At 40.7% G+C, this 15856-nt stretch overlaps 1 protein-coding gene across 1 annotated transcript; it reads left to right on the forward strand.

Moving 5' to 3' along the window:
• The first annotated feature begins 66 nt into the window (after positions 1–66).
• On the forward strand, positions 67–15825 carry yes1 (YES proto-oncogene 1, Src family tyrosine kinase). The gene is made up of 11 exons (XM_034152953.1): positions 67–92; positions 1585–1685; positions 2992–3090; positions 4064–4167; positions 4443–4592; positions 5970–6125; positions 9483–9662; positions 10064–10140; positions 11029–11182; positions 11689–11820; positions 13896–15825. Exons 2-11 carry the CDS (start codon positions 1618–1620, stop codon positions 14102–14104), a joined length of 1329 nt encoding a protein of 442 aa, XP_034008844.1. The 5' UTR covers positions 67–92; positions 1585–1617; the 3' UTR covers positions 14105–15825.
• Positions 15826–15856: the final 31 nt, after the last annotated feature.

Here is a 15856-nt window from a genome sequence, read left to right on the forward strand (position 1 = left end):
GGGGGCGTCGTCTATCATGACTCCCTTCGGGGGGGCGTCCACCTCCTTCACCTCTGTGGCCGTGAGCAGCCCCTTCCCAGGAATCATCCCAGGTCATGTGAGGAGTTAAGAAGGTTTCAGAGGGAAGGGCACAGGGGATTTCAGGAAAAATATTTGGAATTTCCCTAAAAAATTCAAATAATTCACAAAACTTTGGGTCCCTTTGCCCTGTACGAAAAGGAAACGTATATCTGTTTTTATTCAAATACAAAATGAGTATACATATTTACTCAACTCATTTGCAATCCTAATACTTGGCCACCATTTCCCTCTGCCATTTCCTAAATTAAGAATAAACTCTGCTTATTATGCGCAGGACAATATGAGCAGCAGATGTTATGCAAATAGGAACTGTGAAATGAGTCAGCCCAAACAATCCAAGGCCAAAGAGAAACCCAAAATAAGTCAGTAATAAGAGAAGCATCACAGCAGGGTGGCCTTCCCCCGAGCCAGAGGAAACATTTACATCCAACCAATACAATGGTGTTTGTCATGTTCAAGGTTTTTATATTTATACAACAGTTTGCTTGGAATAACTTTAGTTTAGAAATGAATCTCTGTGACATTAAATGTTATCTCGGTGCAATTTCAGGTGGTTTTTACATTTTTATAATGTGGACTTCTTTGAAATCCCCTTCTCGAATCTTTAAAAAAAGGCCTTTGTTGATTTTCGCACACTGGTTTTACTTACAAACAGTTGTCTAATTTGTCTATTTGACTGATTTGATCTGGGTTAACCCTCAAATGTGTTTTTATCAGGGCCATTGATTTGGTGTTTTAAACTTTATTTCAATATTTATTAAAGTTTTTTTTTAAATTAGTTCCTTGTAAATAAATAGTGTTTAGTATTATTATCATCATGTTATTATAATATATTTCTTTTTCAATCATAATTATATCATAGATTGGATGGAACTCGCACACACTCGCACAAACCAACGCATACTACATTGACAGACTCACGCACTCACACACACACACACACACACACACACACACACACACACACACACACTCCCTGGCTCCTCTGAAGGAGGATAATCTTCTGGCCTGAGGGTTTTCTGGTGATCTAATCCATGCCCGTTCAATTTCCTCCTCCAGATGAATATATGAGAGTCCTGTCGTCTCTGTGCACTCTGTGTCTGCAGACCTCAGACCAATCAACTGTTTTGATTACATGGAGGAGATTAAGTGACATCCGTTTGATTCACTGACTACACGTGACACCACAGAGTTTGGAAATGTGGAGGGAATGTCCTGTTGCTGCTCGTGTATTTAATAAAAGAATTAAATTGAATAGAGCTAGTTTGTATTTTGGGCCAGGCCCTTGAGTTGCAGGAAGGTGTTTCTTTCATACAGTCTTGAACATTATTACCATAATACAGTATTAATATTGGTAATATTAGCATAATTCAATGTGTTTGCTCACCTCAATGAGACCTTTAACCCAAGTAACAAAATAAGAAAATTCAAAATATTCTTTTTTATTTCAATATATGCTGTTAAATATGCACACCTCTCATGCTCGGTTTCTCTTGTTTTCAGGCGGTGTTACATTTTTCGTATCGCTGTACGACTATGAAGCGAGGACGACGGATGATCTGTCGTTTAAGAGAAGGGGATCGCTTCCAGATTATCAACAACACGTGAGTGTACAGAGGGCTCTGAACACTGTAAAACTCGTGTGTGTGTGTGTAATCCCTTATTGTATTAAGGTCTGTTGTTAAGGCATTCTGGGTTAATGGTTTCCTTTTTAATGGGCCATCTGTTTAGTCCAGATTGCTTTCCCTCTGCTGTAGATCATTCCTTTAGTTTAGGGTTTTACATTTAGGTGTAAAAAGTGTAACAGTGTAAAACATACCACTCTTTTATCATTTAGTAAAATACAAGCTATAGGCAAAAAAAAAAATCATTTATTACGAAATTTAACTGAATATGTATTAAAGACACCAACAGTGCACTGAAACTCATTAGATTGTCATGCTCTCTTCAATATGGCTCTTTAAAAGTATATTGTACATTTCAGTTATTGCAAGACTCAAATCCTTAACTTTGCTTTTGTTAGTTTTTGGCATTTCTATTGCAAATAGATATTTGTTATCCAAAATGCAATAGTCCTATAATTTCTAGAACAAAACTAAAGGAAATATACAACAAATAATGATGAAAAAAATGAATAATTTCCTACTAATTTCTTCTGTCCTATTGTATCAGCATCATCTTTCTCCCAGGTGTGCACAGGTGTGAAAGCAGGCAGAGCTCCAAGTTCTCCACTAATTCATCCCTCAGTCGTCCAGCCGCTGTCCATGGACATTCTGCTTTAGCAGTAATGAAAGGCCATCTGCTTTCAGAGAAGAAATAGGAAGAGTTTTACCAAGAGAACAGATTTTTCCTTCACCTCAATATTTCCCATTGGCATAAAGTTTCTGATTGTTCGAAACGGAGGATACGTATAGACAAATCTTACATTCAAACCAAAAATTGAAAGCCTTTCAAAATGCCAAACTATATGTAAAGAAGGAAGCAACATGCGTGGCATTGATTCAACTGTATTATATTATATTGGGAATTGTATATTATTTCATCAGGATGTCAATTCAGGGTGGGCATTACTGCAGAAAAATTACTTATTAGTGTTAAAAGAATGTAACAGATGAGTCAGTATTACTTAAACTTAAGTAGAGGTTTTGAATGCACGGAAATGTCACTTTTTCCTTTAAAACCTAAACGGAAAAGTTTTTCAATTATAATCTTGTTACCTACGTACTGTTACTACTCTCTTCCTCCTCCTCTGCTTTGATGAGGCCTAGATAAACGAAACTGTGATTCCTGACCGTGTTGTTGACGAGCAGAATGAGACCTTGTGTTCCACCTACCTGTTTTACAGTAGGTGTATTTTTCCAGTCATGCTTTTTGTGTGTTTTTTAATTTCTAATGAACTTCTCCTCTCAGGGAAGGCGACTGGTGGGAGGCTCGCTCCATCAACACGGGGCAGAAAGGTTACATCCCGAGTAACTACGTGGCTCCAGCCGACTCCATACAGGCTGAAGAGTGAGAGCGTATTACCTATCTCTATCTCCGTCATCCTCCAATTTGAAATGAGCTTTTTCTTTCACTCTTCTCCTTCACATTCCTGTACTGTTTCTCACCCTGCTCGGTTATTTCTCTGATTAAGAAGACATGATGCGGCTGGGCGCTCACACATTGTGACTCAGCCGTCATGTACTGACAGTGTAAACAATGGAGGCCTGTGTAGTGGCTGAGAGTCGCTGGCATTCCCATTGCTGTTCATCCGGTTGTGACAGAACGAGTGCTTCAGACAGCTCTGCCCTGGTTTCTCATTGGCTGTCAGCCATTTGACTAATACAAGATGTTTAAGCTTCTCATAAAACCCTGGTGGAAACCAGCCCAAAACGTTGGCTTTAATCTTAAAGATTGAGTGCAAGTCATCAACAGAGGTTATGAGTTTTAATTCCTTCTTCCTTTAGTGTTGAGAAATGTTTTCAATTCAACATGACTGTACTTGTATCTCTTAAAAACGATCACTACTCGGAAACAAACGAGAAAAGCTAGTTATTAACATTCTTTACAGACATTATCTAATGTTTTATTTATTTATAATAGCCCCTTACATATAATGGATCAGGCTAAAAAGGTGTAAAGTTAAAAAGCTGTAATTATAGTAATGTGATCTCCATTATGTTGTCTTAAATGAGATTTTAAGGTGTTTTATTGCCTATTATTTTATTGCCTCTGATTTGAAGGTAACCACATATGAACCACATAAAAACTGCTGGTATTGTAAATGAATGTTATGTAAAACTTACTAACAATATATTATGTTCTGTCCAGCTTTAATATTTGACTTGACAATTTTATAGACCGGGTGTTTAGGATTCATATAAGCCCAGAGAGTTTCCATCTTAATCAGTGCTCTTATTACCCGAACAGAGAACATCCTACTTGTTATGCAGTTTATAGCATGTGGAGCTCCTCCTGTCTGACTCTCGCTCTCTTTCTGCAGATGGTACTTTGGTAAAATGGGCCGCAAAGACGCCGAGCGCCTCTTATTGCATCCAGGGAACCAGCGGGGAACTTTCTTGGCACGAGAGAGTGAGACGACCAAAGGTAAGAGGATTTATTTCATGAAAGCCAGACTGTAATGAAAACGCTGCAGTTTTGATATTAAAGGCAATGATGAAAGCCTTTCCTTATTTGTGCTTGTGGCCTCCGTTTTATTGCGGCCATATGTTCATTATATGGGAGTTCTTCTTATTTGAATGTCGGTTAGAAGTTAAAATGTGTTTTTTATGTTTATCAGATGTTCTGTGAGATGAAAGCCTGTGATGCAGATTCAAGAGTTTCTGCTGCTCAATCTAACTTACTTCCTGTGGATCCTAAAGGTGCCTACTCTCTCTCTCTCCGGGACTGGGACGAGGTGAAGGGCGACAACGTCAAACACTACAAGATACGAAAGCTGGACAACGGAGGTTATTACATCACCACTCGGGCCCAGTTTGAGAATCTGCAGAAGCTGGTGAAACACTACACAGGTATGCAGCACATTCATCTTATTCTCATGTGGGAAGCACTTAGACAAACTTGTTATTTACAACTGGACAGCTGCTCTTACTAAAAGTTGTTTTTCCTTCAATGTTCAAAGGTTTTATTGTCCTATGCACAAAAGCAGTAGTAGTGTAGTTGTTGGCGATGAACATCTTAAGTCCTGGGCCAAGCTAACAGTGCGGCATATAGGAAGTCAAATAGGAAGTCAAATAGTGCAAGAGATACAATGGTGCACTTTAAATGCAGAAATAAGTCGGCTATTCTCTGAGTGTTTTATGTGAGAAAATAAGCCAATGTTTTATCAGTTATACGTTTTGTGTCTTTGAAATAAAAGTATTTTATCCAATGAATGCAGCTCTTGCAGGAGAACATGCATTATTCAGCTGCACATCTGCTGAAATACATTCTGAGTTTGTCTTACAAACTCTTTTCCTCCTGTGGTGATTTTTTAAAGCAGTGTCTTCACTGATCCGGTCACAGCTCAGAAATCACGTCAAAGTCCCCAAACAGCAAACCATGTAAGGCTCAACCCGAAAGAGGCATGAATATAAAATGTCTCGTACAAATAAAACAGACTTAAGCCTGCTGTAATCTTCACATTTTGGAAGGCAGGCAGCTGTTCTGGAGAAGATACCCAGCAGATTGTCAGAAGAAAGCGTCTGGATGATGAAAACACACACAGGACAAACTGTTTATGAAGAACACAGTTACACTCACAGAGGCAGTATCCACAAACAAGAGGATGTTTGTTTTACAGCTCCTTAACATTTCATTTAGGTCTTGTGTTGTTGACGCTGCTTGCTTCCACACGATTCATGTAATTTACTCCCGGCAGTGCGCCTTATAATTGACTCTTTGTATTCCTCTAAGTGCAGGCTTTTACACTCGTGACATGAGTCAACAACACCTGAGAACATCTTACCTGTTCAGTAGCTTAAATATAACAGGCTGCTGCTCGCTGTGTCTCCCTTTACTGTGTGCAGAATGACAATCATGCATTTCATGAGATGGTTTGAATGGCCTCTTTCAGCTGCTTTAGGCCCTACACTTTTACTACAATCCTTTACTACTGAAATTGAAACTTTATTGAGTTCAACACATTGAACTCGTTTTTTCTGAGGAATGACGGGTCAAGAGTTTAGTGCGTTTATTGGATTTTAGTTTGTTGGTGTCAAGTGGCAATGTATTGTTTTATTCATCACGTGTTCACACTCCATTTACGTGCAGCATAACTCCCGTTGCGGCTACGGTTTTGTTCTTAACTCGACACAGTTATGTTGTGTTTGTTACCAGGCTGGAGGCTGATAATTCAAACATAAAGCTCATTCTTTTCTTTCTGTCTTCACATGTCTGTTCCTGTCCAGAACATTCGGACGGTCTGTGCTACAGGCTGACGACCGTGTGCCCCACGGTGAAGCCTCAGACTCAGGGACTAGCTAAGGATGCTTGGGAAATCCCACGAGATTCTCTCCGGCTGGAGCTCAAACTCGGCCAGGGCTGCTTTGGAGAAGTCTGGATGGGTAAGAGACCATTAATGCTGTTACTGTTTAAAACACACACGCATGGACTTTGGCTTGTGAAGATGTTAATGGTTTAACCGTAAGGCAAACAAATTGACTCCCAACAAATGTGGTATTTCTTGAGTATTTTTAGTACCAGAAAGCAGTACTGTGAAATACATTTTGCACAGGCTGCAACTGGAAATAATTGGTGCTGGGCGTTTGGGGTTATAGTAAATACTTGTGCTCTTTGAACCTAGCTGGAAGGTTTGAACACAAGAGATAACACACAGGCTATGTAACATTTACTCCTCTGTTACGGCTGACTGCAATGCATCTTTGATTACTTTCATCATATATTAATCAGCAGATTAGTTCCTTATTAAGAATTGATTTGGTTCATTTAAAGGTGGGGTAGGTAATTTTGGAGAAACCAGCTCGAGTGCGCTAGAATTTGAAAATACACAGCCGGAAAAAATCTGCCACTTCCTTACAGAGCCCCTCCTCCAACACACACGAACGCGCACATGACCAATGAGGGCACGAGATAAGTTTGTGCACAGATGGAAGGCTGACAGGCAGGTAGGCCATCCAGTTATTTTAGCCGGGCCGGCTAAATGATTGGTCATGCTTTTTACAGTACTACGGCTTCCACAGATGACACTTTTTTATGGATTTTTTGTCAAAGCACTTCAGATATTCATTGCTATCGGGATGTTAAGAGCATTCCATGGAATATAACAAAAAGTGTATCTCGAGCCGGTTTCTCAAACTTACCTACCCCACCTTTAATGCCAGAAAATATTGAACAACACCTTTTACAATTTCAAAAGCCAAAGTTGCCATGTTAGTAACATTTGATTATCTGGACACCAATGAAACAACAATGGTATTCAGTTCAACACCATAGAAGAAAAAGTAAACCAGCAAATATTTTCATTTGAGACGCTGGAGCCATTATTTAATTGAAATGGTCTGCATTCAGTCCAACATGTTGATGATAACACACTATGTTATAGACCTTTAAAGGGTTTCCGTTGGAGTCTCTCTGTTAATTCCACAGAAATGCTGGAGCAAAAGCTGTATGACGCGAATGCAGGTTGGATTTGTGTGAAATTGGTCAGCTGATGTTAGAGTATGGAAAGCCTGACGTATCACACACTGGGATGCATCCACCACTTTCCTATGTCAGCGCCACAGATACACATGAATACACACTGTAATATTTATGTTTGACGCTCACACTGATGATGAATTATTAAATAATATAAACAACTGCATGGGCCTCCACTCACACGGCCATTAGGGTTTACATACAGATACAAAGCATCCGCTGTACATTATTTATAACTGATGTCAATTTAATGTGTAACAACTCGGAGGCAGTAAATGCACACAAACTGAGTTTATAGATTTGCGTTAGTTTCAAGTTGAGACTGACCTCTGTAAAAAGCTTGTCTTGATGCCTCGCTGGCCCACATACTGATGTAAACGCTGACTACTGTTGAGCTACACACACACGCGCGCACACACACACACATATAGCTCAGTAATTACAGGTCACTTCCTACGCTTCAGTTCTCCGGCCTGCATGTGAGACGGGGCTTTCAGGGAACGCGAGTCTCTTTCAGCTCTAACTCTTTCATTAAGCGTGGCCTGCAGCAAGCCTCGACCTGCGAGCCTCCGCTGAGCAATCCCAGGAATCCCTCTGTCCCTCTGCTATCTGTTATCATGGTTTTACACTCAGCTACAACAGATGTTTAAATGTACAAAAAATGTTAAAAAAAAAATACTTAAATACAAAGAATAATATAAATCAATGTGGATGGCAAACTCTTAAAAAAAAATATATAAAAAAAAACTACAAAAATGTAATTTAATTATAAAGGAAATGTGATTGTGAAATGCGTGTGTGTGGTATGCGAGTGTGTGCCTGTGTTTGAGGAGGGACTATTACTCTATTGACATTGACTCCTAAGACATAGTCATGTTTAATGTCACTGAGTGAAACAAAACCAATAAGGTAAAACAACATGGATACACTTTACTGAAATCCAAAGGGAGAAGCAGCTACTACAACTCCTGTTTGTTCCACATTGAGTTTTTATATGATGCCTTGTGCTGGGTGACCTCCATTGTTCGCCTATGTGCTCGCCACCATATATTATTATTAGATATTATCATTGCCCTACTTTGTCCTCCAGCGTGTGTGTGAAGTTTGTTCAGTGTGATTCATTCATGAAGGTCAGCGCTGTGACGGAAGCAGCCGATCTCCTGCCTCAGCTCATTGTATGCAAACAGGGCGTGAGTAAGTGGCTCTGCAGCAGGAAGTGGCTGATTGTTTTAGCCGTGGAGTGAGAGCAGCTCCTCTCACACGGGAGCGCTGCCAAAGAGATTACTGTCATGACGGCGGATTTTTTAGGACCGACTTTTCAATCACTTAAAAGGGGTCGAAAAGTATTTAATGGATCCTCTGTGTTTTAGAGTTACGGTGTGTGTCACTTGATAAATTGGACATGCCTTAGAGGAATTATTTCATCAAGAATGTCAAGGTGTTTCGGAGCAAGTACACAAATTGTTACAAGTGTTTGTTCACCACTGTTAAGTCAAAACTGCTCCACCAAATGAAAATCTCGATTTGAATATCAACCCTTTGCTAAACTCCAAGAATGAAACATAATTACTTATTGCCATCAATTCAGAGATACGGGGTCCGACTATTTAATGAGGTTTGACTAAAGCACTCTTTTGTGCACCATTCAATCTTGAAATTAAGTAAGGAGATAAATACCGTATTAAGGATACCCTACGTCCACACGGTTCCGTCGCGTTGAAGCTTGCCGGTGGGCATGTCTGGCGCGCGACCAACAACCAATCACATTAATCTCCCGCCCCGGATAAACAAGCAAGCAGGTGATTGGCTAGAGCTTGTACTGGCATATGATTTGATTGGCTAGAGCTTGTACTGGCATATGATTTGATTGGCTGGCGCTTCCGTCGACACTTGAAAAGTTGAACTTTTCTCAACTTTCGAAGCGAGCAACGGAGGCCAAGCGACGCGACGGAACCACAATGCAGTTCGGCAAAGCTTGACGTCACCCCATTCACAGTGAATGGGAAGCGTCTCCGTTGAAGCACGCAACCGAACCGTGTGGACGTACCGCAAAGGGTCTTCAACATATTGTGATTAAATGTAGTGTTACATTTATGTTCCCTTGTTGTTCCGTCTTCATATTTGTCCTTGTTGATGTTGGAAATGGAGCTGCGATGTGTGCATGACTTGAACTGACAATAAATGATCGTACTTTGAAATATAACATTGTTTTATGGTTCATTTCAAACCTGAGTGATCCTTTTGTTTTGTTTTGTTTTATTCAGGCACATGGAACGGCACTACTAAGGTTGCCATCAAGACCCTGAAGCCCGGCACCATGTCCCCAGAGGCCTTCCTGCAGGAGGCTCAGATCATGAAGAAACTCCGGCATGATAAACTGGTTCCTCTCTACGCCGTGGTGTCTGAGGAGCCCATCTACATAGTCACTGAATTCATGGCCAAAGGTACGAACTCAAAGAGCAGAAGTCAAGTATTGGCACAAACCACAGACATTGAGGATCATAACAGGACAAATCTGTACCGAGGGACATTAATGTAGCAATCATCTTTAACCTCTTATCCAGTCAAACACCATTATGTTTGACTGGATTGGAACCCTGAGTACGACTCTTATAATAAGTGCACTTAAACTTTATTAGTCTGTGAGAGCAATAAAGACCAACATAAAACTGAAGTTAATGCAGAAAGCCTCCATGATGTTTGAAGTCATGTTGCCTTCAATGTGTTTTTGGTTATTTGAGCGTTTTCTGACACTGAACTCTCTCAACTAATGCTGAATTAAGTGTTGTTTTTACACTAAGCCCAAACAGATATATTCACCATGCTTTGCTCTGAACTCTGGCAGGTAGTTTACTGGACTTCATGAAGGAGGGAGACGGTCGATATCTGAAGCTGCCGCAGCTGGTGGACATGGCTGCACAGGTACAATTTTAAAACAGTGTGTGAACAGAAACACAAACACAGAAAGTCCCTCTGCCTCCCACCTGCTGTTTTAACTCAGTGCGCGAGAGGAGCATTGTTCATGCATCAGCAACAAAACAAAGAGAGCTCCATGTGGGAAACTTCCCAGCCGTGTGTGTATGAGTCAAATATTCAGTCTCAGTTTGGTCTCCGTCTGGCTGTCATATTTATTTAATATCCTATCTGATATCTCTACCCTCCCCTCCCTCTCCCCCTTCACTGTGTTTGCCTCCCCTGGTTTTTCACCACTTAACTGCCACAGTAGCACTTAAGCAGCGCTCATCAGAGGCCACTTAAGCCGGCCGGTGCGCTAACCTACCGCGATCTGCTCTTAATTCGCCTCCGCACACTCCCAGGCTTCTTCCTCCTCACTCAGCAGCGGAGGGGAAAAGTGTTTGAGCGTTACACCGAGGCGGGTTAAAGATCCGGATAGTTGTGTTAAAGATTTGTCCAGTTGTTGTTGTTGTCGCAGCTGCATATAATCTCGTATTTAAATAACTAGTATTAGGGTTGAATGATAGGCCAATGACCCCGCTAATTGAGTATTATTATTGTAGTTTGTAACTGTAGATGGTTTCATTTGTAGTATCTTGGATTTGCAATGACTGTTTTTAAGTTTATTTAACTGTAATTTGACTAGGTGTTTCTGTTGCCCTATATGTTAATGTTTTTGTACAGCCCTTTGAATTGCCTTGTGTTGATACATGCTATATTAAAAAAACTTAATTATTGATCATTTTATTTTCATTTAAATTGATTCAAATCTCTTCCTTTGGTTGCATCCTGGTAAAACATGTATTTTCTGTCTCCTCCCCCCCCGTTTCTTTGCATGGTCCGCTCCCGTCTCAGATCGCAGACGGCATGGCCTTCATCGAGAGGATGAACTACATCCACAGAGACCTGAGAGCCGCCAACATCCTGGTGGCTGATAACTTGGTGTGTAAGATCGCCGACTTCGGCCTGGCTCGGCTCATCGAGGACAACGAGTACACCGCCAGACAAGGTCTGTATTAAGAACTGGCACATGTGTGTCTGCCTTTTCTAAGAACCACATCAGCTATAAATACATGAGAAAGTGATTCTGAACCCTTCAGGCCTTCTTTGGTGCTTCAATATAACCTTTGGTGTCACTTCAATACTGGTTAAACTAAAACTCTTTCAAGCATTCAGGAGTGCTTTTGGATCCCAAAACTCTGTTTGAATATGACATGTTTGGTGTTAATGTGAGAAGATATCAAGTAATTGCTTACATTTTATAGACCTTTTGACTGTTTAAACCAAAAGAGAATCGGCATATAAATACAAAAAATTACAATAATTAATTACACAAGCACATGCTGACACTTTCATTGTACATTCAGTATACCTGCATCACATATCACAATGTTTCACTAACTTAATGAATAATCAATTAGTGTTTTAACTGAAGATGAATGCCCCAAAGGTCAGATCAATCAATGATGAAAATATTGATTAATCCTTTTTGGTTTTTATTCTCTTTTTTCCCAGGTGCTAAGTTTCCCATCAAGTGGACGGCCCCTGAAGCCGCTCTGTACGGACGCTTCACCATCAAATCTGACGGCTGGTCGTTTGGTATACTACTGACTGAGCTGGTGACCAAGGGCAGAGTGCCGTACCCAGGTAACGATAAAGAAGCACAGATGAGGAGAAAACAGTTTTGATGTCTTTTTTTCCCTTTTCATTTTACATGAAGCTTCCTTTTCCTGCTGTTTTCTATATTCCTGGCTCCCTACGATCATGAATAGGTTGCACTTCCATGGGAAACAGGAATAATTCATTAACCTCGCCTCAGGATGATTCTGAAATTCAACTCATCCTCATCGTCCTATATTAATAGCCCTTTCCCACACATGTAGATGTTACATAATGCATAACTACGTATAGATGATATATGTCAACGTAGATGTGTAATGACTTGTAAGTTGCTCTCTCACATGATCTCCCTCTTCCTGTGGTGTGCAGCCTCATGTCTGCCCCCTGCTGGAGGACAGCAGTGCTGCAGTGTGTCTGTGGCACTGATTACAGAGCGTGCCATATGGCAGACTTAACCACCATCTCATGTAGAAGGCCATCTGGTTCCCAGGGCCCTCTTTGGTTTCAGAGCAACCCGTTTGGTCTAATTATTCGCCCCAGAGCTGCAGATTCAGGAGGCTGAACCCCTCTTTTCGCTTCTTAAAAGAAGAGTAGGACTCACGGGACATTTGTGGCTCTGTCCTGCTGAGCTGCAGACTTTCTAGGCATCTCTTTTTTTCTTTTTTCCCCCCAGTCTTTATTAATTTTATTCCACATTTACAAGCACACACAGAAAAAAGACAACTAAACAACCCCGAAAAACAATGACAAATAAAAGCATACATTACAACACTGTTCAATTCAGACACATGAGGACATAAACTGACGTGTCAGCACTCAAAGCAAAAAGTAAACAAGTACAAAATAAAATAAATAAATAAGAAGTCGTTATTTTCCCTCTCTTGGCATCTCTATTTCTGCTTTTTTGTTTTAAAGAAGCGATATGAGGCACGTATACCGAGATCACGCAGCAAGCCTGGGAACACATCATCTTTTTGTCTATTTTAGTCCTTCTTATATATAGATTCACACACACTCATTCAGATATTCAGACAGGCACGTTATTAGAGCTGAGGGCTTCAGATTTAAGACATAAATCACGCTAACACCTCAGCATCCGATGTGCCCGCGCTGCCATCGTACCCGGGTCCCAGCAGTCGCTCCGGGCCCTTCCTCTCCCCCAGAGTGTGAGATAATCTGATCCCCTCTCTCCCACAGAGAGACGCAGTGGGAGGATGTGGTTGGGACCATACCACTGTCTCTGAGTCACAACCTCTTTTAGCTGCTGTTCAGCTCCCCATGGAGCGGTTTCAGCGCCGTGTCACAGGGTTCAGGATCACTGTCTTCCTGTCTTAGGAAGATATCCACGTCTCTGGTGCTTTAGTAGTGCATGAAAAGCCAGAAGGAGAAGCAGCACTGTTAGTGGGAGTGGAAAAATCCTATAGGGGTTTATTTTAGCCAAATATGACTGGTCGGTTAGATTTTAGTAAATGTTTCTGCCCTGTATGGGTCCTTACAGGAAATACTGTTCCACCTAGGTTGTTTTTTCCTTCATCTTTCTCATTTCACACAGTGGATGGGCTTTTTTTTTTTAAAGCTGCCTGATGCCAACATTTGTCTCCTGCTTCAGGCGGTGGACTGGGTTGTTTCCTGATAAGATTTGCACAATTTTTCTTCACCAGAAAACTGGTCCACTTGTCATTCATTCTCTTAATGAACTCCCACTGACCCACAGAGGGAAGTCACATTAACATGATGATTGTTAACACTAATCCATGTAGCTGTTCATTTAAGTGGCATTGTATGAAATGTAATACCCATCATGTTCCTCTAAATCTCTGTCGTCAAATAATAGCTACAAAACTATAACTAATGTAAAAACCCTATTAGTTATGAAACAGTATGTATCAATATAAAATTACCTACATTTTTAGGAAACTGCTGAGCTAATTAATTTCTGTACACATGTTAAATATTACTTGAAAATGATGTTTAGTCCAGAGCCATGTTTTGTACCCAACTGTATTACATGATGAGTGATGCACACGGGAAAGTGTTGTGGTGTTAAAAACACTAGAAAAATGCTGTCCATTCACACTGCATTTGTTGTATTTCCTCTCCAGGTATGGTGAATCGAGAGGTTCTTGAGCAGGTGGAGCGAGGGTACCGCATGCCCTGCCCCCAGGGCTGCCCCGAGTCCCTCCACGAGATGATGAGGCACTGCTGGAAGAAGGAGCCGGATGAGAGACCAACCTTCGAATACATCCAGTCCTTTTTGGAAGACTACTTCACAGCCACAGAGCCACTGTACCAGCCCGGGGACAACCTTTAGTTCGGGGGAGATTTTTTGGGGGGTGAACTCTGGCTTCATACATCAGTGGAGAGCAAAGCCAGGTACAACACAGGACTTCAACATGGGAAAAAGCCTTGATGAGGCTGCAGAGAAAAGGTGTCAAAGCTACAAACTAGTCCACAGCCACCCTGGTTTATCTGCAGAAGCAAGAAGAAAATGTTCCCTGAAGTAGAGGGACGTCCTTTGGCTAATCGGGGACCAAATGTTTGGGGAAATGTCCAACTGTGCAGATTGGTGCTGGTACTTTAAGCTTTGGGAAGCCTGCTCATCAGAATAATCCACATGGACCGGCCACAACACTGTGATCAAACAGAGAGGGGCTGTCTTCTCATTTTAAATTGATGGCTACTTGCAGACGCACCATTTTTTTACTTTTTTAAATGCCCCCTCTCATCTAATTCAACCCCAATTTATTTTACACAGTTCTTTGATATTGAAGTCAAGATCTTTTGTATGTACATGAGTTTGGTTTTTAAATGCAGGTTGATGGGTTATGTTGTTGACCAACAACTATGGTTGAAATGTCAGTGTGTGCTGCGTCTGTGAAGCTGTGATGGAGAAGGTGCGAGGAGGAGGAGGACGAGGAGGAAATGGACTGGTTGTACTTTACGGATGAACGAATGTACGGAGAGATCAAAGCAGATGTACACACAGTACGTGCAAAGATGTATTTTCAGCAGGTGTGATCAGGTGGATGAGTGAGAACATGAGAAGGCCGTGTTTAGAAATCCTACAAATTATATTTAATACGGTCGCTTGAATGGCAAATCACATCGGATTTTAATATGCTTTTTTAATTGTTTTTTAATTTAAACGGGGACTTGAAATCATAAAGAGCTATTTTGATAATATTCATGTGCGATAACCTTTTTCCTGTTTAACATTTTATAAATGTTTTGAATATCAGCTGTGAAATTGAAGTATGTTTGAGTAGTTATCGGAAATAAGCATCTTGGTGCATATTTCTGATTGCTGTAAAAGAATCTTAACAAAGTTGCACACATCTACACAGTTTTAAAATCGCAGTTTTCCCATTTATTCCTGGTGAAGGATTATGTTAGATCTTTTCACACGATCATGTAAATCATACATGCTGCTGTAGTATTTCCTTTCTGTTCTTCTCAGTAAAATACCACCAAACTAAAACGTAACATGCCTTTACTGTAATGAATTCTCTGTCTGCTGGAGGGGATCCTTTCATCTAAATCCTAACACAATTGTAATTTGTAAATGCACATATGCAAAGTCAACCAGCCATGTGTTAAGGAACAACGGCTCTCGGATGGTATTTTTCCTCTCTAGCTCCCCTTTATGGTTTTCTTACTTCCCAGTTGTAGAGATGATGGATCACTTCTGGAGTGGAGTTATTAATACCAGACAAAACAAACACCGTGCACACACAGTGGTCAGGTCAGGGCTTTGGTGCTTTTATAAGTAATATAAAAGTCCAATAAAAAGTTACCTCCACTGTCGGCCCAGCGGTATGAGATGGGAAATCTTACTGTCATTCGATAAGTAATAATAAGGATCGGACAAAGATGTGAATTTTTTTTGTTTTTCTTTGTGTTTCACTCACAAGCTAATATGTGATTGTTCCTGAAAATGGAACTTGAACTGGTGGGGAGATGATAATGACATTACTGAGAATGGTAACTAATATGATTTTGTTCAGAAAAAATAAAGATTTTTCCTCAAAGGAGTCCTTTAGCCTTCTCTTGTTCTTTGCAAGCT

This window comes from Trematomus bernacchii, unplaced genomic scaffold, assembly GCF_902827165.1.
Source record: "Trematomus bernacchii unplaced genomic scaffold, fTreBer1.1, whole genome shotgun sequence".
NCBI lineage: Eukaryota > Metazoa > Chordata > Actinopteri > Perciformes > Nototheniidae > Trematomus > Trematomus bernacchii.